Below are 26,089 nucleotides of genomic sequence, written 5' to 3' on the forward strand. Positions count from 1 at the left end.
AAAGATTATCGTTGATGTAATGAATACCACAAAATAACTTGTATTCTGTTTCTACATTGTGCATAATGTGTACAGTATGTATGTACATATGTGTACTGTACAGTAAGGTCAATTACCTATGTTAAAAGTTCAAACAAAATTAACAAAGGACAACTACCCTAGGGCCTGGCATACACGTTTAAGGCAAGATACTGTAGGCAAAACTAATCCTTTTCCTTTTTTTGTTCTTTGACACTTTGCTTTCTCAACATATTTCTTCATATAGGGACATGCAAAAACCCTTTATTTAGCACTTACTTTAAAAAAACGTTCTATATATAATAAGATTTTGCTAAATTATACCGATTTTTCTAAGCCTTCCAAGTACGATTGGTCATTTTTACTTCAAAAATAAATGCCATACTTTTATATTTATGTGAAAACATTACATGAAGAAATACTTATCATGTGTCCACAGAAAATGTTTCAGATTGATATTCACCTGCTCTGTTCTGACAAAAGAATACAATATGAATAATAATCATTTAATTTATTTTTTGTCATCAGCACATGACAGCAGCTGCTCAAACCAGTTCAAACCCATATATGTCTTCCTTGTCAGCTATCGTGTCAACACATTGTCTAGAAACTCAATCGCTGGGTCCTCCTCACAGAACCTGACCTGTTCTCTTTCTGTCTCACATACCACTTTTGCACTGGAGGGAAGACAAGTGCAAGCGCTGGGAAAGAGGAAAATGCTTCCAGAGAGGCAAAATCTTGACATTTCTGCTTTGGGCAAGGCAACAAGCTGGGAGGAGGAGGCGAGAGAGCCAAGACATCATCCAAACCGTGGAAAAAGTGATGGTGTCCACGACATTTGAGGACGGAGAGTATGGAATTTTGTGGAAACTTTGAGAATTGGACAAACCAACAAAGTTATTGCATGGCATTTTGGCCACAAAGTAACAATGTAATCATGCACTACATTTTGGCTGTATAAAGAAATGCCAGTGGGAAAAATGCCAAAGGAAACCACAGATTTGTGTTCCAACATTTTGCGAAAGTTGGTTTATGGTGAACCACAGCTTTAGAGCAAATTCAGCCAGGCAAAGTGAAAATGGATCCCAGAGTGATTCAAGGACTAAAATTGCATACTAAGCAGTAACAGTAAGTTGGGCTGCAGAGCATTTGTAGAAAAAATTAAAAAAGAAAAAAAAAAGTTGACTTTGAAGCGTACAATTTATCCACAACTAAAATTGTTGTATTAAGGGTTATTAAAAAAAATAACAAGGAGAAAATATTGAACAGAAAGGTGGCTATAGGGAAGTTTGTTTTCAATAATACGCTCAAAATAACTAACTCCGTGGATTGGAATATTTAACCACTTGGATCTTGCAAACAAAGAGAACAGTATCTCTATTTGCCTTCTAACCGAAAAGATATAGGCCTCTAGAGAAGAAAGAGAAAGAAAAGGTCCATTCTATCTTCAGCGATTGCATGAAATACATGGCGGTAAATTCAAAGATAACAGGATTGAGGCTTGTGAGGGTGAAGCAAGCCAGGTATGAAAACACAGGAGATAAATCTACCAGATACTGGAGCCAAAAGCTAATGCGGCAAGAAAAAATAGACAGGCAAAACATAGCACCTCTGAAACTCAACTCAAGGATCTTCCAGCACCCTCCAGGATTGTGTCATGACCCATAAATACATCTCCACTAATAATACAGACAGGACGGTGAGACGGGATGTGACTTAGTGCCAAGGTGTCTTCCTGAACACCCCACATCCCGATCCCTTCTGCGTCAGTGGCACCATCCGCTCTGCAACCATCATCCTGTAAACAGATTTTTTGGGTCCAGACTGTAAAATAAAGGCAGAAAGATGACTAAAGTCTTGAGTTCATCGGTCTCTTGTCTAAACATTGTGTTGCTCTGTTTCACAAAGTCGAGAATGATTGGAACAGAGAGACCCTCCATCAAAGCGTTCCCTAAACAAATATGACAGGTTACGCTGAACAGCAGCCGCCATCCAATCGCATAGTAGCAGAATCAAGTTTTAACGGCATGAATGAATCACATGTGTATATTTTACTATTGAGACATCATGAACTTATCTCTCTGTTCCAAATAAACAGTATCTTGTTCTTTGGCTGTGCTTATTTCCAACATTAATAGTTCATGCGGTAAATCCTTTGACCATAAAAAATAGCATCGGACTTATCTGAAGTCTGTACTTTAATCCAAAGTGTAAGGCAACACCATCTAATAAAATCATGAAAGATCAAAGCTAATTATTTTGGTGAAGAGAAGGATGGGTTTGGTTTTATTAATTAGACATGCACTAACTTTGCTTCTTGTCCGCATGATGTTATTGACTTTCCTGGGATGTTCCACAGTATGGCATAAATATAATCTTTCATTTATTCAACTACATAACTGTTTTTTACTGGAGTTTTGTCTCCCAATCAAGATAAACAGGAGGCGGGACCTTAACCAGACTGGATTTGACTGAGCTCTCTAAGTTGAAAAATCCATGGAATCTATTGTTTAGAGTACCAAGTTCAGTATTTGCAATGGGGTTTTGATATTGTGGTGAATTGCTCAAAGTCCCGCATAAACATATTGCCAAAAACCCATTGTCACCAACTCCCTCCAATTCCCACATGTGTTGGAATGATTCTCGCCAGAACACTGTGTAGCATCAGTCCCCGTCCCACAGGGCCTTTTTCCAAAATGTCACCACCGCTGGGTCGGCCAAGTCCAATCAATTCAAATTATGAATGTGTTTTGCTCAAATGAACAATGATCCTACTGTAGCACAGTGGCTGCAAATCTGTATAAACAAGAACATCAAGTCACGGGTGCTTTGGGTGGAAGCAGTGAAAATGGAATAAAGGCTAAGCTACTTGTATCTGTCAATTATTTTTAAAGGAGCTTTTAAAAGTGCTTGTTCGGGGTCTGCTCCAGGCTATATATATGTGAAATATGACTGTTCTATGGTGGTTTTTGGACTTATTTTTACACTGCATCTAGAGTTATATAAAAGGAAATGCCATTGACAGCCTCTGCTCTGTGCCCTCAAGTGTTCTCTGCAGTTTTATGGGCGGACGGGATGGCGCAGCGAAAGGCCAAATGTTGCACTGTTTGCTGAATTGTGAAAAGTCCCGTTAAATCATTTGGAGGATATAAAGGTCATAAACAGTGACTCACATTTGTCAAGGTCCCTAAACACTGGCTCCAGTGCGGTCTGTGTGGGAAGCAGAATGGAGCTGGATGGAGTTACTCACGTTGTTTTTAACTTCCACCTCATCCCTGTGGCACTTTAAATCGACCTGCTTTAAAGTCAAGTTTAAATGGTGACGGAATACAGGGAGACCAGGGTCTTATGTGTCAAAATTAACTTAATTTAATTTCCAGTGAGAACAAAAATCAGACTTTAAATGTTCATGTTTGTTCCTTCAAATATTCATAAATGTTACTTGAGTTATTCCTATTCACTTGTTTTTCTTTTTCTTCTTCCACTCCCGTCAGGGACTCTGCGGATTCTGCCCCAGTGATGACTGCACCTTAGATGACCCATCTCATGACCCTGGCCTGTAGACCCGAATGCTTCTCAACTGCCTGAGGATCTTTCTCTTGTTTGGTGTAATGACTGTTTTATTGTCACCCATCGAGGCAACTGCTGTTGATTTGCTGGTGATTTTGGGCATTGCAAAAATACATTTAATTTGTTTGAATAGTAATTACTTAGCGGTATTAGTACAATTGCACAATACTTGGCTTGTGTGTACATCTGACAATCACACAATTAAGAAGAAAGGTTAATAGCAATGATCCAAACCACTATTATTGTACAATAGACTAGTTTAGTTTAGTTTAGTTTATTGTTGATACAGGTTCACAGGTTCACATACTGTAACATGAATCAACTGGGCACTATTTCTCTTTCAGATTCTCAGTGTGTTCACTGTTAGAGTGGAAGGTTGTTTTGGCAGATATATACTTTTCCACAAATCACACCATCGCACCACCCTTCTTAGACATTGAATGTTTCCACTGAGAGCCAAACTTCCTTCATGCAATTATTTTGTTAAATGCCTTGTGTTTCCATGTGATTTCAACAGAAATGTGTGCTGAAAGTGGCATCATACGGCCATGTACATACATTATTTCTTCCATTTCCCTATTTTGGGTGCCGGAAGTACAAAGCATATGGTAATTATCAAATTATACAAATTTAGTTATCCAAAAATCCCTATTTGTTAGTTGTATATTTGTAAAGGTCATTATGGTTTGGTTGGGGGTCAGTGATGAAGATATATTTGTATCTTCATCACTGAAATAAGAAATAAGAATCTGCATACAAGCACATGGGGAACATACCCTAACCACTAATTACCACTTCGAGAAGCTATAATGACATCATATTCAAAAAATACTCAGCCTGCCCAGTTTGATATTTGGGAGTGTCTTTGATTTAATTTAGCTGCAGATTTATCTTGGCATCTTTAGTTCCTAACACACCCTTCTTGGAGAGATATCATTTAATTTCCCAATCCTTATGCAGCAAGCAACATGTCAATTTCCCTTCAAAGTGAGTAAATTTAGGGATTGAAAGGGATTTTGCAGTCTTGACATTTTGACTGATCCCTTCCCACTGCTCTTGCTGTCATGTACCCTTCCATCAATGTACACTTCAGTAGCCGGCGGAAACGTTAACCTCAGCTTCAGCCGTCAGCCATCGATCTGCCCCAGGCTCATGAATACACCACTCCCCCAACCACTACCTTCTCTGCGCACTCGTACCTAAGCTCTGTCACACAATCCTCTTGGTTTGTGTGCATTGCCTCACAATGGATTACTCATTGGAAAACAGAGAAGGCAGACAGGCACAACTTCAGCCAGACAAGTTCAAACACGACAACCTACCCTCCTCAACCTGCCCCCCGCCCCGCAATCACCCGCAGACAACGTTAGGCCTCTTGTCGAGCCGACTGACACCTGACGTTAAGGAAAACCAAGAAGGAGCGGACTGTCTGACCCCTGGAGTTGTGTGTGTACCCTTGAGTAAATATACAGAAAGTAAAGGAGAGATAGTGAATGAAGGCAGTGGATTGTAGTGTTTTGAGAGAAAGGATAAGAGCGGTGGGGCGGATGTAGCGGAAAGGTGACAGTGTTATAACAGACAGGAAGGGATGGGCAGCCGACATGTCAGCTCACTGTCATTATAGCTCTGTGGGCTGTTGTACGCACCTGGAGAGATGAGTAAAAGTGAGCTCCATTTCCACCTAACAGTGATACCTGGTGTATTACAGGCCATTTGAATTAACAGCATGTGCCTGGATTTATAGTATACGTACAGTATTATGTGTTTTAAGGAATCTTGGTCAGAATCAGCTATTTATGTATTTTTTTCTTATTTGAACAGCTCCAAAACATCAAAATAAATATAAATGGGCAGGGTGGCAGAGTGGCTTGCACTCTTGCAAGCAAGAGGTTCCAGGTTTCACGCCAACAAAAATCCTTAGCTATGGTATACCTGACCAAGCCATACCTCAAGATCTGGAGATCTGTGGTGCGCACTGACAATTGCCCCAGCGCCATTGAAGTATGGGGCAAATGCAGAAAATTAATTTACCTACTAGGACAATAAAGTGAACCCTGATATTAGGTTTCAAATAAATGGCACTGCTCTCTACTAAAGAATGTTTTTGGCTGATACCTAGACTAATTCACACTTTATGAATAAACATATGGGATTAGATATGATGAAGGAGGAATATATATTTGCACTCATAAATCTCTGCCGTTGTTTGTTAATTCTGTACAGGATGTTCAAAGCTGGCTCAGTGATACTAATACTAATATTACAATATAGCCTCAAGCAGCAGCAATTGGATATTCAGTATTCAATATTCAGGCTTAACTGTTCCAGTGCCAAAATTAAGCTGTCTGTCCAAAAAGACTAGAAAGAGCCCATTTCAAAGGCATTTAAATACAATCATTGTTGTATTTTTATGGCAGAATGGCTGTATATTTCCGTACTTTGCTGCTCATCCCCTCGTAGAAATAATTTCATCCATCACATTTCTTTCTTTCTTTTGAGAAATTCTAAATATATCCGTTAATTTTCAAGACAAAATGATGCAAACTAAAATCAGTTATGCTCCTATTACCTGACTAAAATACTGCAATGTTGTATCAACAAGACTCCCAAGGAAAACATCAACAAACGTTTCTATCACAAGTTTTTTAACCCGCACCAGCAAAAGAACACACAGAACTCCAATTGTAGCTTCTTGACACTTGTAAATACTTTTAAAGCTCTCCATGGCCTTGCCACCGCCTATCACCATCATGCTTCAAGATCACACCCATCTGATGCAGGCTTTCAAAATCCCCCAAAATAGAGTGAAAGGATTGGTGGTGATGCTGCTGCCTCCATAATTCACACCCCAACATTTTGGAACTCTTTGCCCTACAGAAGCCACCAGCTCTCTCGCCTCCTTTAAAAAGCAAATTAAACATCTATTTTTAAAAATAAATAGAATTTATAGTTGAACTAGGTTCATTGATTTTAATCTGTTTGTATTCAATTCTTTCTATTCTGCATTGTGTTTTGTTGTTTTACCATTGTAATGCTGCTCTTGTATTTTGTTACTTTGTCCCTCTGGAAAGCACCTTGGATTATTATTATCCTCTTGTAGAAATCTCTGTAGACACACACAGAGAGATACTTTGAAACATTCACGTTTCAAGATTGCACCAAATTAAACTCAGGGGGCAGCCAAACGTTTCTATCAAGGTCAACCTGGAATGTAATGCCTTGAGGATCTTTACCTCTGACCATCAGAAGCAAGAAACAGTGTTGCTCATTTGCACCACTTTTCCAAAACTACAGATTCACCCGTTACATTTGTTCCACCTTTTTTTGTCTGCCTTTGTCAGCAACTCTTGGCTCGACTCGTCTGCCGAGTGAGCTTAATTAGTAAGGGCGTGGAGGCTTTCGAAACAATATGAAAGCCTTTATCTACATTCTTTTTATTAGGGAACCTTTTTGGAGCGTGCAGACACAAGACGCGAGGTGGTGATAGCTTTGATGAGCTGCCAGGCTCTCTCTCTCCCCGCGGACTCTACCTGCCTCGACACATTACCCCGCGGATGCACTTGTACTTGCCCCCCCTGTTAAAGTTCAGACATACCACAAAAGTGACTTCAGTTGGACAACCTCTGAGCACAATACATTTATACAGCGGATCTGTGTTGTGTTTATAACGGTTACTATGGGTGGGTGTTCAATCAGAATGGGCGGAGAGAGTGGAGAATACAGCTGGTGTCCATGGAGGCTTGAGCTCATTAAGGCCAGTGGAAAGAAAAGAGGTCAGAAAGAGGATGCATGCATTAAAAAAAAACAATGATCAATGGAAATGAGTAAGGAAATGTTAATATTTTCCAGTGCAGTCGTGGCAATTAAAGGAAAACTTAAGAAGAGCAAACAAAATATATTGGCCTGTTAACTTTTTTTGTGGAGGGTCTGGTGGGCTTGTTATTGCTTTGCTTGGAATGTTACATAGTGCACCTTTAACGCATCATAATTAAGAAACTGTGTCCTAGGTATTGTAGAGTAAGAGGAATTAGGAATATTGTTAGCCACTGTTAGCGCTCAGATTTACCCAACAGCCACTTGGCATTGGTGGCTATGCTTGCAAATGTATTTTTTAGATGACATATCATTCCACAATTAGGTTATGGTTAAAGTTAGGATTAGGTTTAGGAACAGGTCATTTAGTTAAGGTTAGGGCTTTGACTGTCTCGGTTTGCTAATTGGGTCATGACAGAACTGCGTTGGGGTTTCAGGCTGAAATTAGAACGATTTATTGTCATCTCGGCTCATCTCTCAGTAAATCAACATCATCTGGGTTTGTGCAATGTCTGTGTGGGCTGTAACTTATAGTATTAAACACTTATATAAGCAGCCATATTTCACTGTGGTAGAGACATGATACACTGGAGATAAAGCGTTTCCTGAGGTGGTATTTAACCTAAGGCAAAAATGTAAACCATGTGTGCATCATGGTTTAACTTTTCTTCTTGGGGTAAAATAAAGTTACTTGAGAAACCTAATATTTCCACAAATTCCACAAAGTAATGATATACACTGGTCTGCCTGTATGTGACAATGAGGTCATGTGTCAGTTTGGTAAGCAGTGGGATGTTTGTACACGTGTACTTGTCATTAATTAATTTGTCCCTGGGGGACCATCTTACTTCCCACTCTGGAAGCCGGTGGAAGCTATACAATATGTCTATAAATAAACAAAGGTGTAAGTTCTCACCAGCTAAATACATAAAGGACGTGACAACACCTTCCTGCTATTCTTGTTAATATGTGTACATGAATATTTCACATTTAGCTGTAATGCACCATCTATTGACTAATGTGTATTGTGCATAAACTTAAATTTGTGTGTAGTTTAGCAAGAAGAGTAATTGGTTACAGTTTGTAGTCTACTTGCTGAAAGTCATTTGACCTACTCTGCAAGATGTTCAAATCTATGGGGGGAAACAACAACAACAACAACAACAACAACAACAACAACAACAACAGCAGCAACAGCAACAACAACAACGGTCAATGGCCAATGACCAATAGCCAGAAACTAAATGGCATTACACAATGTTGAATTTTTGTATGCCTCATTCTAGCAAAGGTAATTCTCACTATAACACAATTACTTACAACAGATAGTATTGTTGTTAGATACTAACTAGGAAAACGCAAAAGAAAGAACCAAATGCGAGTTGCTTCTATCCAAAATCAGCCTCATTCCAGGTTCCAGAATAAAGTCGATAAAGGTGCCTTAGTGTATCATTAGTAATTAGTCTGTAGAAGTGCTGTAAAGAGTCACTTGTTTATGATGCGCTTGAGTCTGTCCACAGACCTGTATAAACAGGAAAGGCTCACTCAGACAGGCAAATCCAGCAGCACAGACATGTAGATTCCATTTTGACAGGACTATTTTTCTGAGCTCCCACAAAAAGCATCATCCGGCCCTGCACTGCACCCTCTTCCGGTGTCAGCCTTTAGTCCTTGTCGTGAGAGAGCTCTACAGCCAGTGCCAAGGGACTCAAGTGATGCTGATGATGTGCAAAGAGTGGGAACAAAAACAGAGTAGTTGAAGGAAAGTTAGCAGATGTTTTGGCAAGAACATAATTACAACAATTTGATTATGCATCACTAACACATCATATAATATGCATTCAAGAAAGTAATTATTATATTTCACAGTATGACCCTGCTAGTGCTATGTCTCCTCAGATCCTTTTGACAAGGAAATTTGCCTTTGAACTCACATATAAACCGCCATAAAAACATGCAATAACCAGTCCTCCATTGGGACTGTAGCAGCTGTGCATCAAGCTTTATGTCAGATGTCCTCTCCACTTATACAGACAACAGTGAAGATAATTCGTATTCCACTACATATTCCATTATTAATATTTTTGTATTTAGATTTTTTATTAATTTGTAATAAAGGCAGTCAACCTTTTTTCCAGGTGCATTAACGTACACCACTTTTCACTCCACATAGAGAATCTATAAAGTGCATTACTGTTCCTCAAGGACTGAGGAAACGAGATCAGATGATACTGTGTCCTTGAAGCTGCATGTATAGTCGTTTGGTAGACAGTTATAATGTATCCTATCAAGAGATTTTTCAAAAAGAGGAGTCTGAAGTGTAGTGGGGTGGAATAACAAATGTGCGTGTGTTTTAGAAGGAAAATGTTTGTTGTTGTAGCCTAGATTGATAAAAGATAGAGTTACACTAACCCCTACTGGCCATAAAGTCTAATTACACTACTAAAATTACTATTTAGGTTTGTGTTATGTGTTTGTGAATTATAAAGCCTACTGAATTATTATTATTATTATTATTACTGGCAAGGCAAGGCAAGGCAAGTTTATTTGTAGAGCACATTTCATACACAAGGCAATTCAAAGTGATTCACAGCAGGAAAAATGCATTCAAATCACAAAGAAATTACAGAAACAGAAATACAATAAAATTAACTAAATTAAAAATTATCAATCCAACTGATTTTCTAAACTAATAAAATCACAAACAAAAGAGAAGAGTGCAAAGAAAAAATCCTTTCAGTCATATGCGCAGCTAAACAAAACTGTTTTTAGCTTAGATTTGAACATTGTCAGAGTAGAAGCCTGTCTCACATCTTCAAGAAGACTGTTCCAGATTTTAGCTGCATAAAACTGAAACGCAGATTCCCCATGTTTTGTCCTGACTCTGGGCACCAGCAGGAGGCCGGTCCCTGAGGTCCTCAGAGTCCGAGATGGTTCATATGGCACTAACATATCCAAGATGTACTTTGGTGCTAGGCCATGGAGAGACTTGTACACAAGCAGAGCTGATTTAAAGTATATTCTCTGAGCCACAGGAGCCAGTGCAGAGACCTGAGAACAGGACTAATGTGATGGTACTTCCTGGTTCTAGTCAGGACCCGAGCAGCAGCGTTCTGGATGTACTGCAGCTGTTTTACAGCTCGTTTGGAGAGGCCAGTGAGCAGGCCGTTACAGTAGTCTAATCTACTGGAGACAAACGCATGGATAAGTCTCTCTAAATCTGGTTTTGACACTATATTTTTGATTTTGGCAATGTTTTTTAGATGGTAAAAAGCTGCTGATGTTATTGATTTGACGTGGCTATTAAAGTTCAAGTCTGAGTCCATTATTACCCCCAAATTTCTAACTTGGTACTGAATTATTATTATTATTATTATTATTATTATTATTATTAATAATAATTCAGTAATAATAATAATAATAATTCAGTAATAATAATAAAAATGAGAATAAGAATAATAAATGAACCTGTAATGAAAGATAGATAAGTATGAAGGTTATTGAGTGTTTTGATAACGATTTTTTTTGACATTGTATTTGTTTTTTACGTCGAGTTTAACTTTATTTTTCACACAGAATTTTTTTTTTTTTACATCGAATTAAAATAAATAAATAATTGTATTTATATACAATGAATAGTTTTAATAGATTCGATGTAAAAAAAAAATCGTAATGAAAACACAAAATAACCTTCATAAATTCGTAATAAAAACACAAAATAACCTTCATACCTTGGACTCACAGTACACGGAGTTTACGTCATCAAACCAAAGTTTCAGCAGGTCACTTCATAAACTATTGTTGATATTATACTCAACGCTTAAACTTATATTGCATACGACATATTGCAACGCGTCTTTAGAACATTTGTACCATACTAACTGTTCTCATATGTTTGTTATTCCGATACGTAATGTTTAAAGCAATGAATTTGTAGAACGTGATGTTTGACTTGGAGCGTGGCGATAGACGCGGGGCTCGTGAACGCAGCTGAAGTTTAGCGCAGACTTCAGACCTCAGCGACTGTCATGGAGAACAAAGTTGTGGACAGCTCTTTCACTGCAGGTATTACACATTTACAACTTTAGACCAGAGGGTAAGTCACAGGAAATAGTGATTAAGTTACTTTGCGAGCGGAACCGGCTGAACATATGGTTATATAGAAGAGTCAACAGATTGCTAACAAATGACTAGCACTAAGCAGCTGTGCTTGTTTACACGTTAGCCGCGTGTAGTAAATGTAGCTAAAGTTATTTCACCTGACCAGCTTTATTGGCAGAAAATAGACAATGCATTGCTTTAGACACGTCTTTTTCTGTTGCTTCAGTTTAGGCCTCTTCATTAACACTGGAGAGTTTAAACACGATTTAGTTTTAATCTATTATTACTAGTAGAAGCATGCTATTTTGAGTTTATAAGTTTACTTCTCATCAAACATGTACAAGAATGTTCATTATTCGTGGTTAAATAAACAACTAAAATGTCTGTGAACAAGAAAAATGGCAATATAATATAATCTGTGTAAAGTTTGAAACACTAAATTATTTTCCTACATTGCTGATCATTTAGGCCTCATTAATGTGTCTTTTTGAAAATGAATGTAGTCATTTTGGCCATTCTCCTTCAGACCCAGGAGGTGCTGGAGCCACAGAAGACCCTCCTGCAGCAGAGATGGTCAGCAGGCAGCTCTCAGAATCAGGCCGCTTTGCTTACACTGCTGTGTGTGCTGTGTCCTTGGGTCAGCTGTTTGGAGAGCCTGAACACAGGTAACACAACCACAGACCTCAAGTGCTGGACAAACACTGCTGGTATCACAAATACACACTTCTTAGATACTTGAGGTTGTCATGCCAACCTTTTACACAGGACAGTGAACAAGGACAAAACCAGGTGCTATGCTTTATCTCAATCACTGTGAAAGCTCTGCTGTATATTAAGACATGTTACATCAACGTATGAAACACTATCTAAAAACTTGAATTTTTTCCCACTCGCTGGTTTCACCATGTATTAATATGAAATATGTTTAAATTTGTATTGGCAGTTTTTGTTTCTAAATACATTTTTGGATAGATAGAAATATTTTAAGTAGTACAAAATTGTTTAATGTACGTTTGGTATTACACTGCAATTCTATTTAATTCTATTAACCTAATCTAATAGCGCCAATATCTCCTATCTGGCATTGCTTTGTGCAGTGGTTCCCAACCTTGGGGTTAGGACCCCAATGGGGTCGCTAAATAATTTCAGTGGGTCTCCAAATGATGTGGGGACCATTGAAAATATATGCATTGCAGCCTTGACGTCCTTCAAATGCAGTGATAAATGTAGATTTCTGTTTGCTTGTCTACCAAATTCATTTATCTGGGCCTATTCACCTTATTCCGGAAGCCCATCTGAGCGCCGCCATATGACGAAATCTTCTTCCTGTTGTATTAGTTAACTCAGGGCTGCCAACCTTGAGAGAAAATAAGTTATACACAGACTGTTTTCGGGCCGCCCAGTGTATTGTTGACTTGTTGGTCACAGGAACATTCGATATTTTGCACAAATCCACCTACTATTTAAACCTCGGGCCGGAAAAAGGTAAATAACCTGAAAATAAAATAAATCGAAATTAGGCTACATCATTTTGTGGGTAGTCTGTTTTTTTGTGTTTGGGGGTCGCAAAGGCAAACCATTGAAAAAGGTGGTAGGGTTAGGGTTAGGAGTACCGCTGGCGTAGTGAATGAATAATTGTGCTAATTGCTATGCTTAGCTATTGCTTTGCATGCAAGCACAGGGTAAACCACGGATAAAGTAGTAAGTGTGTTGTGTCAGTTCCTTCAGGGATCAGTACCTGCAGGGCCTGGTGCACTGGCTGGCTCTTGACGACTCAGTCTTGCCTGTGATGGGGGCTTTCCTCTCTGGGCTTGGCTGTGAGGGCTCAGACACCTTCCTCTCCATCTTACAGGCTGAACCACTGCTGGCTGCAGGGGCGACCTCCATCATACAGGCATGGGTTTACTATTTAGAACAATATCATGCTAATAATGGGTCTTTATTACTGTAACTTTTATTAGTTGTGTTAAGGTAAAATAATTTGAATGTGCAATGCATTGTGTTCTTTCAGGACCTGGTGTCTTTCTCAGTAAAAGATGGTATGTGGCATTGTTTTTGTTTCCCGCTGCTGAATATATTGTTATTCATAATTTCATCTAAGTGTTTGTCTTCAGGCCAGTATGATGCCAGATCACGAGTTCTGATCCGTCATGTCAGCTGCCTGCTCCGAGTATCTCTCCAGCAGCTCGAGAAATTTGAGGAAACACTGGGAGAGAGGCTGAGGGAGGCTGGGGAGGAGACCGAGTGAGTGCCTCACCCTGAGTTTGGTCATATTAGTATGAAACCACAAAACTAATACATCCAAGTCATTTTTTAAGTAGTTATGACTTGCACATTTATTGCTGGTTTTAAATTATTGCAGATTTTTAATTGTGATTGGTGGTAAATTATGTATTTTAATTCACATTGTATTGACACTAATTTTATGCTCAAGCAAATCTTTATTTTGCTTTATTTTAAATAATTGATTTTATATATTATTTTTCATTAGGGAGGAGTCTTCTCGGCGTAGAAGGAAAGAAAGAGGTCGTAAATTGCGTCGCTACCTCCTCATTGGACTGGCAACAGTGGGAGGAGGAACTGTGATTGGTACAGGATTTTTAAGCTCTTACTGTATTTAGTGTTTAAAACCAGTTACATGTAAAATGTCTTCAATTGAAATTGTCCACCAGACCGTTTACTCTGTGACTTTGCCAGGTGTGACAGGTGGACTGGCAGCTCCTTTAGTGGCAGCAGGGGCAGGGGCAGTGCTGGGGGCCGGAGGGGCTGCTGCTCTGGGCTCAGCCACTGGCATCGCCATCATGGCCTCTCTGTTTGGAGCAGCTGGGGCTGGACTCACAGGTCAGAGCACTGTGGCTTTCTAATGTCACTGGCCTCAGAAAAACAAACAAACAACTTTTTGCACAAAATACTTATTATTGAACATGTAATGCACTGTTTATAGTTGTAATATATTATGTGATGTGGCAACTCAAAAACTTGGAATAATTCTGTGATATGATTGGCATATTTATTTACACTCTTCTTTCAGGATATAAGATGAATAAATGTGTTGGAGCCATTGAGGAGTTTGAATTCCGGCCAATGAGTTCTGGAAAGCATCTGCACCTCACTGTTGCTGTCACAGGATGGCTCTGCAGCGGGAAATACAGTAAGTAAAGTGACCGACTGAAAAATAAAATAAAACTTAACCAAAATAATAATTAATTTTGAGTATTTACATTGGTAACTCATTACATCACACAAGTGCAACATTAAAACTACTAAAAACTAAACATTTATCTTGAATCAATTCTGTGTTCACTTTTTAAATTTAACCATATCTTCAGGTATTGGTATCTAAAACTATCCTATCCAAGCCTTTTATGTTTCTTATCCTGTGATTATTTTACTTTTGCAATACATTCCTCTATCCAACATTATTCAATACATTAAATAACACATCAGCCAACAATGTACAAAGTGACCAATGGACAAAGTGCCATATGAATTTGTCCACTTGACCTAGGATGAAAATTATATTGAGCGCTCTACATCTAAATGACCCGAGTGTGTATCATGCAAGCCAAGCGCTCGCATTTCCATGACTACATATCTTCCTGTTGCAACCCTTCAAAACACAATACACCCTCTGTATCAAAGTATTGCATATTCCATATTTTCTTTCTGATCTGAGACACACATATTTCTGATTGTGTTGCAGATTCGTTCCAGGCCCCATGGTGCCGTCTGGGGGATTGTGGGGAGCAGTACTGCCTGGTGTGGGAGTCCCGTTTCCTCAGAGACCTGGGTTCAGCCATGACCTCCCTGCTGGATGGTCTGGTCAGCATGGTGGCACAGGAAGCGCTCAAATACACTGTCCTCTCAGGTACAAAGGCGAAGGGCACTCAGTGAATCTGTAATTACAAATAGCACTTCAGGACAATTGAGTGGCAATTGTTAGCTGAATAAACAAGCAGAAACAATACAAGAGGACACACACACAGGGAAAGGTTTGTGTAATTTGGGTTTTTAAACCAAATTACATTCGAATAAACATCTGGCTTATAAAATCTGACATATGATTTGTATAAAATGATATTAGTGGTTATAAAAGATAATTTTATTTGAAAGAGAATTGATCCCAGACAAAAGGAAAAGCATACCAAATGCATAACAAAACCGAAGATGAAAGTGTATTTTAGTGTCGCGTTAAAGTTCCTGAACTCGACACTATACATTTTCATGGATTAATCTGGAAATTAGATGACTCTTTCTCAAATCATGTGTAAAAGTCAAGATTCTTTTCTAAAAGTATCAAGAATAAAAAGGAGTGCCGCTTGGGTACATGTGTATACTGTAGATTTTCAAATAGATCATTCAAAAGTATTGTTATGCTGCCAGATTCCCTGTTTTGCTATAAATGCCTTTCCCTGTCTTTGCGCAGGTATAGTGACCGCTCTCACATGGCCGGCGTCGCTCTTAGCCGCCGCCAGTGTGATTGACAATCCGTGGTGTGTGTGTCTGAGCCGCTCTGCTGAAGTGGGAAAGCACCTGGCACAGGTTCTGAGGAGCAGGCCACAGGTCCGACAAAGCGCTTCACTGAAAAGAATCACAGCTACTGACAAATTTGAATATAACAAACCCTTAACGCCGTGTGTCCTCAAAGGGGAAGCGTCCTGTCAGTCTGATAGGGTTCAGCCTCGGAGCCAGAGTTATTTTCTTCTGTCTACAAGAGCTAGCGAACGAACAAGGTATCTTCTTTGTTCACTCTGTCCTCTTTGATTGTACTATACTTTTTTATTTTTCTTCTATGCTCTTTTGTTATTCAAGAAAAACTAAATTCATATGTACAGACAAAGCCAAAAAAATACATTAAATATATTAAATAAAAGACAAGACAGGGCTAGACAAAAGATCAAATCAAGGTCAAATTGAAAAAGCAAATTTAGAAAAAGCAAGGCATCCAAGAAAAATTTAATGAAAAGAAAGAAAGGTTAAGGCACACAAGGGCCGTGATATGAGTCCCATTTTGTCCAATTTATGTTCAATTTGTCCAAGTTCAGTCTGTGATGTGATTTTTTTTCCTATTGGCTGTATGTCAGTTATAGTGTCGGTCCAGTCCTTAATTGTCGGTGCAGTTCGTGTCATCCATTTTTGTGATGGAGATTATACTGTAATTTGTTTCAGTCACACACGCGTTTCAGATCAGTGGCAATTATATTCAATTATACCAAAGTTCGAGCCAAAGTGGAAAGACCATGGTCCATTTATGGGTCAGCACCAAACATGACAGCATTGTACATTTGGCTGAAATCTTTCTCACATTTTGCACTGCTAATTTTTATTGGTGTTCGTTCCGTCCATAGAACAGTCAATCTTATACAACATGGGTTTTTGTCATTGTCAGGCAGTGAAGGGATGGTGGAGGACGTGGTCCTACTGGGAGCCCCTGTGGAAGGCTCTGAAAAGGCCTGGGAGAAAATAACGAGGGTAGTGGCTGGAAAAATTGTTAATGGATACTGCAGGTAAGTCTTTATTTCATAGTTTCCATCCATCACCCAGCCTTTTCTAAATGCCCACTTTTTAGAGGAGATTGGCTCCTGGGGTTCCTGTACAGAAGCTCAGCCGCCCAACTGTCTGTTGCTGGGCTACAGCCAATCAATGTCCAGGACCGGCGCATAATCAATGTAGATCTTTCCTCTGTGGTAAGTCTGTGCTGGTGTTAATAACTACAATTTACATCTTACAAAAAATCTGTCACATTCAACACCGTTATGCAGCAATAATTACACACAACCAGCTTCCGTGTAATGTACATATAATTGGTTATAAATATAATGCATCACATGTTATACAATAAGTTTGAAAATAACTTACAGACTCAGACAAGTACAGTCATCACTGATGGCAAAATTCAACTACAAAACATGAAAGAAAGTTCCCACAACATTAATAAAGATAGGAAATAATAATAATACAAAAACAGAAAATACAGATTCAATCAAATAAAGAAAACATTCAATGTAGCATGTATATATTAATCTATATTATATCAGCCTTTTACATTTGTTTTTTAAATTTGTTTTTAACGCCACATATTGTCAGTGAATCATATGCTACACATTTAAGGCCCCAGTCGGTATGTGTTTGACTTCACAGCATTGCCTGTTGACTTTATAGCTTCAATCACATTTTGATGTAAGGATTAGTCACTCATTAATAAATAATTCTTAAATAATGTTTGTTATATTTGTTACCATTTAGTGATATTACTATTATTTACCCTAATATACTGCCTCAGCTCCTGTGAGTGGCACCTGTGCAAGCCCAGGCCACTCCCTCGACCTGGGCAATTCAATGAGCGGCCCGTGGGCCAAATCCTCCCCGCTAAGCAATATGACATCATGGTAAAATGGGCCATGGGCCGTACCATATTGCTGGCTTGGTCTTAGCTTAGTTTTTATGTGACAGAGTAATTGTTTTATTTTCATTTGATTCAGTGAAACAATATATTTCTGTTGAATAGTACCATTCCGAGTTGGTCATAATTGGATATAAATTATACAATTGTGGTGCTGTTTTGTAGTCGGGCCCCCAGGCAATAGTCCTCCGAAGAATGCAGCACCATAGAAAAAGTAACTGAATAACCCCATCTTGCTAAGCTCTAATAAACCTCAAAGAAAGCACCATGTAATTCAAATGTTCCTAAAGTTCCAAGGGTAAAAATACATACTGTACATGTGTGATATCAGAATATTTTGAGAATTGACACATTTCTGTGTTATATGTGTCTCCAGGTAAAGGGCCACTTGGACTACATGCGTCAGATGGACACTATCTTGGTGGCAGTTGGAGTGCCAACAAACGAAGTCCCTGGAACATCTGCCAGTCTCCTGTCTCAGTCTGTGGCAGTTCAAAGTGTGACAGAAAGTTCCTCAGACCAGACCTTGAAGGAGCACCAGGCCCTTAACACTGAGATCACAGAGACAGAGGAGCAGGCCACAGACGGCTGGGATATTCCTGATATTTCTGACCTGCTGGATACGCTAAGTCAAAGTGAAGCAGAGAACAGTGAAATTACAGTGCCACTTTCTTCTCAGGACGATATTACTCTCAGTGACACTGTTTCCAATGGGCACGGTGCAGAGGAGGCTGATAGTGAGCACATCTCATGGAGCTGGGATGATACGCAGTGGATCACAGAGCACACACTCCAACAGAAGAGGTCACACTTGTAAAAAAGAGCATGTCAGTGGACCAGCTGCTTGCTTGTAAACTCGTCGCAGTTTGTTTCAGCATCTTGTAGGAAAAACTCATTCCACTCTCAACACGAAGAACACACTGAACAAATATGGCAGCTTTTGGACAATGACCATTCGTGTTGAGCCTCTTTAAGGCTAATCGCATTCAAACTGTGAAGTCTCTCTTAATTTATTCATTATTGATTTCAAGTCTGTGGCATTATGGACTGTGAAAATTTTGCAATGATACACATCTTCCCACTGTCTAATTTCGCCAGTTGGCCTGGTTACCATGGATATAGTCACAGCAAGCTTATCACCATAAGGCTTTGAAAAATTCACTCAGTGCATTACAAAGATTGAAGGACTTCCTTTCTATAATTGAATACTGTGGACAAACTGGACTGTGAAGGGGGAGCATGACATACATCATGAAGAGTGCTTTTGGATTGGTCAATTTTAGATTATTGTAAACTCCATAAAAATAATTCTGCAAATCAATTTACAGTTGTTGGTGTGCAGAAACATCTGTTTGGCAAACATATTTTAATGATGATTATGTTATTTTTTTAGTCATATTTCAAAGCTGTATAAATTATAAAATGTAACTTATGGCTCCCATAAATGTGAAGTTCAAGTGCTGAACTGTTTAACATGTTTAATTACCACATGTTTGCCTTTTGCAGACTTCAAGATAAAAACATTTTCCTAAGTAATTCTTTCCTCTGTTTTCTTTGAACGACTACAAACAATGAAATCTGCAATTGTTTCATTACCAGCTCCTAAATTTGTGCTTAATTTGGCATAAGAATCCAGCCTGTGCAGCATCTAACAGGACGACTCATTCAGCCACTGAAGAATCACACACTTTTTGTTAACGTGTTTGTAAGAATGTGAACATTTATGTCTCTTCATGACTCCTTCAATAGATTATCTAAATTAAAAAGTTAATCTGTTTTAAAGATGCACTACTTAACTTTTCTGTATGCTTAAGTTTCCCCTCTAGGAAACTTACGTAGTGCACTTTGATACAATGCACAAAATATTGACTGTTTGCCTTTACTAGTTTAACTTATTATTAATGTGTTTTTGTGTCATTTTTCACTTCCTACAATAATAATATAATGTTGTAATTTCTCCTTTTGGTCCACCACCTCAGTCCAGCGTGTCCACTTGGTTTGGCAGGAGCAGAGGAAGCTCGATGCCAGCGTGCGCGGCGTCCAGCAGGTTGACGGCATCCGTGGCGGTGGCAGGAGGGTGCATGGGATCGGAGGGCAGAGGAGACGGCGGGCTGCTGACCATGTTGGGCTCCCCGGAGTTTCGGAGCGAGAGGGACAGAGCGGGCGATGGTCTACGGGGCAACTGAGACGAGCAGCAGGGTAAGAGCTTCCCCAGGGCGCGCTTAAAGTCCCTCATGAACAGAGGGTAGATGATGGGGTTCATTGTGCTGTTGCAGTAGCCCAGCCAGGTGATGGCGTCAAACAAGGCCACCGGGACGCACTCGCACACGGCCTAGGGTGACACATGGAGAAATACAGATTTATACATGCGAAAACGATTGTATAAACTGTCATCGTCGTGTTCCGCAGCAACTGACCAGTTTTCTTTTGTTTTAGAAAAAATAACGAGACAGACATGATTCACTTTTACAAGCAAAAGAGCAGATTCAAAATAAGCTCTTTTGCTTGTGATGTGAATTTCTTTTTTTCCTTTTTTACTTTTGAACTCCATACCAAGGTTTGGTTCATTTCATCTTCTGTGTTACATGTGTATATATAAAATAGGTTAGAGCTGCTGAAAAATAGAACCACAAGACATTGTTTTACTCTCAATCGTCTCAATAATTTACCAGTATCCTTGTAAGATAAAAGCTGTGTTGAGAAAGTTATACAATCGAATTGGTTTTGTGATAAAAGCCAAACTGTGATGCTAGAAATTGTTTGCTGTACAAACGTCTCATGTGCTGTATATTATATCTAGAATGTATTTAAATATGGAGGTTTTAATGCTCACAAATTCTTTTAAAAAAACGGGCAGGGTCACCTCTCCACAAATCGGACCTGTAACATGGACTGGTGCTGCCATCACCTTGTCACCATGGAGATACAATGCCATACTGAGGAACATTCCAGGCAAGGAAATAACATTTTCATGAAAACAAGCAGGTTAGTGTTTTATAATCCAAAACTCTGACATTGTACATCATTTACATTTTCCACTGCCTGTCTTAACTGTTTCTCATTATTATGGTTTTATTTTGATAACTTGAATAGATTTTTTATGAAAGTGCATATTATTTTGTCTAAATGTTCCAATGATTTGAAAAGATATGCCGAAAACATTTGTAACATTTGGTTTAAGCCATACACGACTAGAACCTGTCAACAGTTTATTTCACCAGATTAAGATAAGAGTCGAAACGGAAACATTGGGTAATCATGACATTGTTGCTTTTCAAATGAACTGTATGTATTAGTAATGCAATGGACAGGAGGCAGAGAGGTAACAGTGAAGGAGGAGACAGCTGTTGGAGGAGAGCTTCCAATACTATGAAGATGAGGCGGTGAGAACAGGAGCGAGGGAGGGCTGCGTTTCACACACCACATTGAGTGCGAAAAAGGAAGGAGAGCGCAGACACACTGGAGTCTGTGAGGCTCTACATGTCTGCGGCGGGGAGGGGGGCGAGTGGGCACAGGCGGATTATCAGAACGGCCGCATCACCGAAGCCTCCAAAAAAGCAATTAACATGACAAATTTAGACGATTTTTGACATTCATTTGCTCTCGCCCAGGTTTTCTGCACCGCACACTGTTTGCTGTGAGTAATGTCTGATCGGATCCAAGTATCTCAAAAGATGGTTATATATGGCACGTTTTCATGTTGTTTTCAAATGATGAGTCAGCCTTGCAAAAAGCTCAAATGCCAATCCTTTTCCCTGTCGCAGTGACGACTAAAAGACTGGCCAACACTAAAATAGATTGGTATCCAAGTGTGTTTTTTTTGTTTTTGTGGGAAAAATGACAAAAACAAATAACGATTCAGATTCATAGGGGTGGTTTGACAAAAGCCTGCCATTGCGTTTAGGCGTGTTAACATCTTATTCACAGAAGGTTAAATTATGCTATAAATGTCAGCTATCATTTTGAAAGGAATACTGTAGTTGTGTTAACTCTTTTGAACTACTTTACGTTTAGTTGTAATACAAACAGAAAAACTGAAATTGATACAAGGCGAATCAATATATGAAATTTAGTTTTTTTGTTGTTGTTGCTTTTTTTCATTTTTTATTCAGCATCTTTGTAAAAAAAAAAAAAAAAAAAACACTTCACATTCATTCCACATTCGACATTCAATTGACAGACAACAACAATGCAAAAAGTAGTAACAATAATAATTCAGACTGAACAACAAGGGTAATTATAAAAACACAAGACAAACACACTTTATACACTTTTAAAAATATATTTATGTATGTATGCATTTATTTGTTTTTTATAGATGTATTTATTTTACTCACATTTTTTGCCTGGGTAGCAAACATAATCATCTTTCTCTATGGGGAAATAACATTCGTATGAAGGGAATACACAACAGTGATGGTCCAATTGAATTCAAAACCATTCCCTCTGTTCCCTAAATACTCATAATCATTCACTTACCAGTTGCTACCAAAAGAGGATTGTGCACAATCTGTTATCTTGTGATGCTTGAACAGGGCTATTAACACGGTTACCATACTTATACACCGTAGCCTCCACTGACCTGGGCCATGTTGGTGATGAAGAATGGGAGCCACGTACTAAAGAAGAGCCCCAGGAGCACCCCCAGAGTGAGGCTGGCCTTGAGCGCCCTCCGACCCTGACGATGAGCCAGGCGCCGCTCACTGGTGACTGAATGCTGCGGGGGCGACAGGAGGTCCGAGGTTAGTGCGTTCGGGAAGGAAAGCGGAGGATCACACGTTTCATTAGCGGCGGTTACGTGCTCTAAGGTGTCGGGAGTCGGTTCTAAAAGCGAAGGCGACAGACTGCATTGTTTTTTCACACTGATGCTCACACACGACAACATGTATTTATAATTAAGTTACTGTTTGCTGCTCTAAAACGATCATTCTAACTGGGCACGTGTCGCCAACTGCACTTCCAAGACAATAATACTATGTTACAGTCTTTATACATTACAGTAATTTTCATTCCATTTATTATGATTGGTGTTATTCTTGAAATTATTATAGTTTCAGGAAAAATCTTATGGTAAGTAATTAAAAGTCGGTGTAATCCCTGTTTTGTCTAGGAGTCATTCTTAATCTGCGAATTGAGTCCGGGTACTCAGGTTTTATATCCTACTCTGTGTAAATAATTACCTTAATTCAAAACATAATTTTTACACAGCCCATAAAAGAATCTGTGTCGCCGCAAGTAAAAGAGTTATGCAAAAGAGTGAGTCATTCAGAGCAGACAAGGTTACAACAACATTCATCAAAGCTATATTGGAGCCCATTCAAATGCTGCTCTTTGTCCCTAATTATTGTGAGACTGGCTTTTTTGCACACCTCACACCTCCTAACTATTTATCACATTGTATATTTTGTCTATTCTTCGATACGGATAAAGAACCTTTTATTTTGTGTTTTAACAGGGGCCAATGAACCTGATTTTGAATAGGTCTCACAGTTCTGTTCACATTAGACATTATTTGCTCATATTGTGCATTCACTACCTCAGAGCCAGAACTTTGAATGTTGAACTTGCCAGGTGATTAAGATAATTTAATAGACGATAAAACTTTACAATCTTTTTCAATAGTTGTGAATAAAAGCGACATAACAAAATTCATATTTGATCAAATTTGAAATCAGCAATAAACCCCTTTCTGATTCTGATTCTTTCAGGTAATTTTAGAATGTAATGTTAGACTTAGTTTACTAGGTTAATTTTATAAAACCTGAAAATATTGTGATTTGATTTTGCTTGGAAATATTGGTCAATTTATAGAAAAAAATATTATGAATTGCAAGAAGTATTTTGGTTTATGCATTCAAGTGACAGCCAAAGCAAGACACAATCCCTCCTCAGAAACCTTTGTTTGGCCTAAGATGTCTCTGCATTGGCTAAATATAGAATGGTTTTCTGTTTTCATACAGTATCCTGAGAAAATCATTTGTTTGTTTTCTATTTCTTACCGGTGCGTTCTGTGCGACCAATGGCCCGTGGTGACTACAATCATCTCCATCTGGGTTTCCAGCTATGGCCCCAGGTGAAGGTGGTCTCGAGGGCTCCCCCAGAGAGGCGTGAGGGTGCGGCGGGTGGCTCAACGCGGCCACTCTCTTCGCCTGCCGTCTTGCTGCCAGAAGTATCCGACAGTATGTGAAGCAAATGGCACTTGAGGGCAAAAAGAAGGTGAGCACTGAAGCCACCAGGGCAAACGGTAGGGTCACTCTCAAGCGACATTGAAAGGAAAGTCCCCCCGGTGACAGCTGAAAGTAGGACTCGGGGTAAAGATTGTCTGAGTAGCTCAAATTGCTCTGTGAAGGTCCGCTCCAGTGACCCAAACTGTGCCACTTCAGCTCAATTGGAAGGAAAGACGCTAGAGCCGCTAACCCCCAAGCTGCTGCCACTAAGAGTAATGCCCGAGGTGGGGTCATTCTTTGCTTGTAACGCAGTGGCGAGATTATGAAGAGGTATCTGTCCAAACTTATCACACACAAGTTCAAAATGGATGCACTACAACACATGACATCAAAACAAAGCCAAATGGGGCAGAAAGCAGGCCACAGGACCCACGCCCCACACAGTACATTCAACATGGCAGGGGGCATCACTACTAGCGCCACCATGAGGTCAGAGAAGAACAGCGATACTAAGAAACAGTTGGAGGTGCAGCGTAAAGAGCGGTGAGCGAATACTAAAGCGATGAGCAGCACGTTTCCGCAAGCAGTCATCAGAATAATTATGGCTAGCATGAACGCTAACAACCATGGACCACTGCCAGTGATGTCCCAAGCACTGGCTGAGGAGGCTGTGCTGCTCAGGTTTCCTGCAGAGGCGGGTAAATGAGAATCTGCCATGGTCTTCTGGTGATCGTCAGGTGCTCTTCGGATCTTCAGCTTGCTTTTCAGAAAATAAGTTTATCCAATTCAAGTTATCTCATGTTTACAGAAGAAATTTAAACAAAAAGGCTTTTTAAAAAATCTTCTTTTTTGTGATTGTGACTATTTTTGCACTCTACCGTTTTGTGAAAAATGCCATTTCATCTCAGGTGCTTATTGATCTTAGGTTGAATGAGAAAAACAAAATACAAAACACAAAAAATGTGTATCCAAATATCTTCAGATCATCTTGAAGTGAAAGAAATCCCCAAATCGAGTTTCCTCATGTCTCCATTCCTGCCCGTCTCCCTCTCTCATTCACAGCTCAGAGCCAGAGTGAGCTTCTGACTGTGAGTTTCGGAGCTTTCCCTGGAGCTGGAGGAGGGCACTCGCGGAGAGAAGAGCCGCACGAGAAAGAGTGGAGCAGTTCTTTTAATCCTCCTGCCTCACCTGGTACAAGTGCATTTGTAAATCCCTTTGGCAGAACTGTTGCCTTTTATTCAAGGAGCAGATATGAATAGGAATGATTTGTGAGGCTGCCTTTCCGAGCATGGTTTTGTCCCTAAGAGCTCTACAGGTAGCGGTCTCGCTGTCTTTAATCCCTGTGTCGGCCACTCCAGCGCACCTCGCGCCGTCTGTAAGCCTGAAGCGTGCTGGAGCCGTTAAAGCACAATCACAGCCAGGCGATGATCAGTCTAATCATAGGAACGGCCGGGGGTGGTCTCCTGCCATGTTTGGTCATGGGATTTTTACTGATTCACTGTGCTGTCTGGCCACTGAACGAGTATGTGATTTTTACTATACTTACTCATTAATTTTGATTGCTGCCTAGATTTTTGAGGGTACAAAAATCTTTGCGGTAAATTTGATTTTACTCAAGTACTGCCGCTTTCAGAATATTGGTGCCTGAAAGTTCCCTCCTTATCAAACTGTTCTCTTTTGTGACATAATTGAATCTGTTGCAAGCCAGAGACACAGAGTAATGAACCCTTTGATTACAGTTTCTTTCATTTGCTAAACTAATAAGAATACACCCAAAAAGAGCATTAAAAAGGCTTTATTGCAGTATGGAATTTACCTTTTGTGTTTCATAATATTTATAAGATTACACACAATACAAAAACAATATTCTGTTATCTTACACTGCGGAACAGACATGGACGCAAACTGTAACTGCAGTTCAATTAAACATATTGAGAAAACTAATTTGTTGAATCAAGTGTGTGTAATGATGTGTACAAAAATATTGTTGGTGACACTGGGAATACACTGTTCAATG

General features: G+C 39.4%; 2 protein-coding genes across 2 annotated transcripts; one reads left to right on the forward strand and one right to left on the reverse strand.

Moving 5' to 3' along the window:
• Positions 1 to 11,257: 11,257 nt before the first annotated feature.
• Positions 11,258 to 19,125, forward strand: tmco4 (transmembrane and coiled-coil domains 4). Its single transcript, XM_072449597.1, has 14 exons — positions 11,258 to 11,466; positions 12,029 to 12,167; positions 13,222 to 13,396; positions 13,514 to 13,541; positions 13,617 to 13,746; positions 13,994 to 14,091; positions 14,200 to 14,343; positions 14,534 to 14,653; positions 15,206 to 15,370; positions 15,929 to 16,065; positions 16,151 to 16,235; positions 16,892 to 17,009; positions 17,072 to 17,189; positions 18,282 to 19,125. Exons 1-14 carry the CDS (start codon positions 11,430 to 11,432, stop codon positions 18,720 to 18,722), a joined length of 1,935 nt encoding a protein of 644 aa, XP_072305698.1. The 5' UTR covers positions 11,258 to 11,429; the 3' UTR covers positions 18,723 to 19,125.
• A 686-nt stretch (positions 19,126 to 19,811) lies between these two features.
• Positions 19,812 to 24,841, reverse strand: htr6 (5-hydroxytryptamine (serotonin) receptor 6). Its single transcript, XM_072448556.1, has 3 exons — positions 23,905 to 24,841; positions 22,488 to 22,622; positions 19,812 to 20,237 (listed from the first exon to the last, which is right to left on the reverse strand). Exons 1-3 carry the CDS (start codon positions 24,787 to 24,789, stop codon positions 19,881 to 19,883), a joined length of 1,377 nt encoding a protein of 458 aa, XP_072304657.1. The 5' UTR covers positions 24,790 to 24,841; the 3' UTR covers positions 19,812 to 19,880.
• Between the last annotated feature and the right edge of the window lie 1,248 nt (positions 24,842 to 26,089).

Source organism: Eucyclogobius newberryi, unplaced genomic scaffold (genome assembly GCF_026437365.1).
Source record: "Eucyclogobius newberryi isolate DKJ021-1_F unplaced genomic scaffold, fEucNew1.0.hap1 SCAF_17, whole genome shotgun sequence".
Lineage (NCBI taxonomy): Eukaryota > Metazoa > Chordata > Actinopteri > Gobiiformes > Gobiidae > Eucyclogobius > Eucyclogobius newberryi.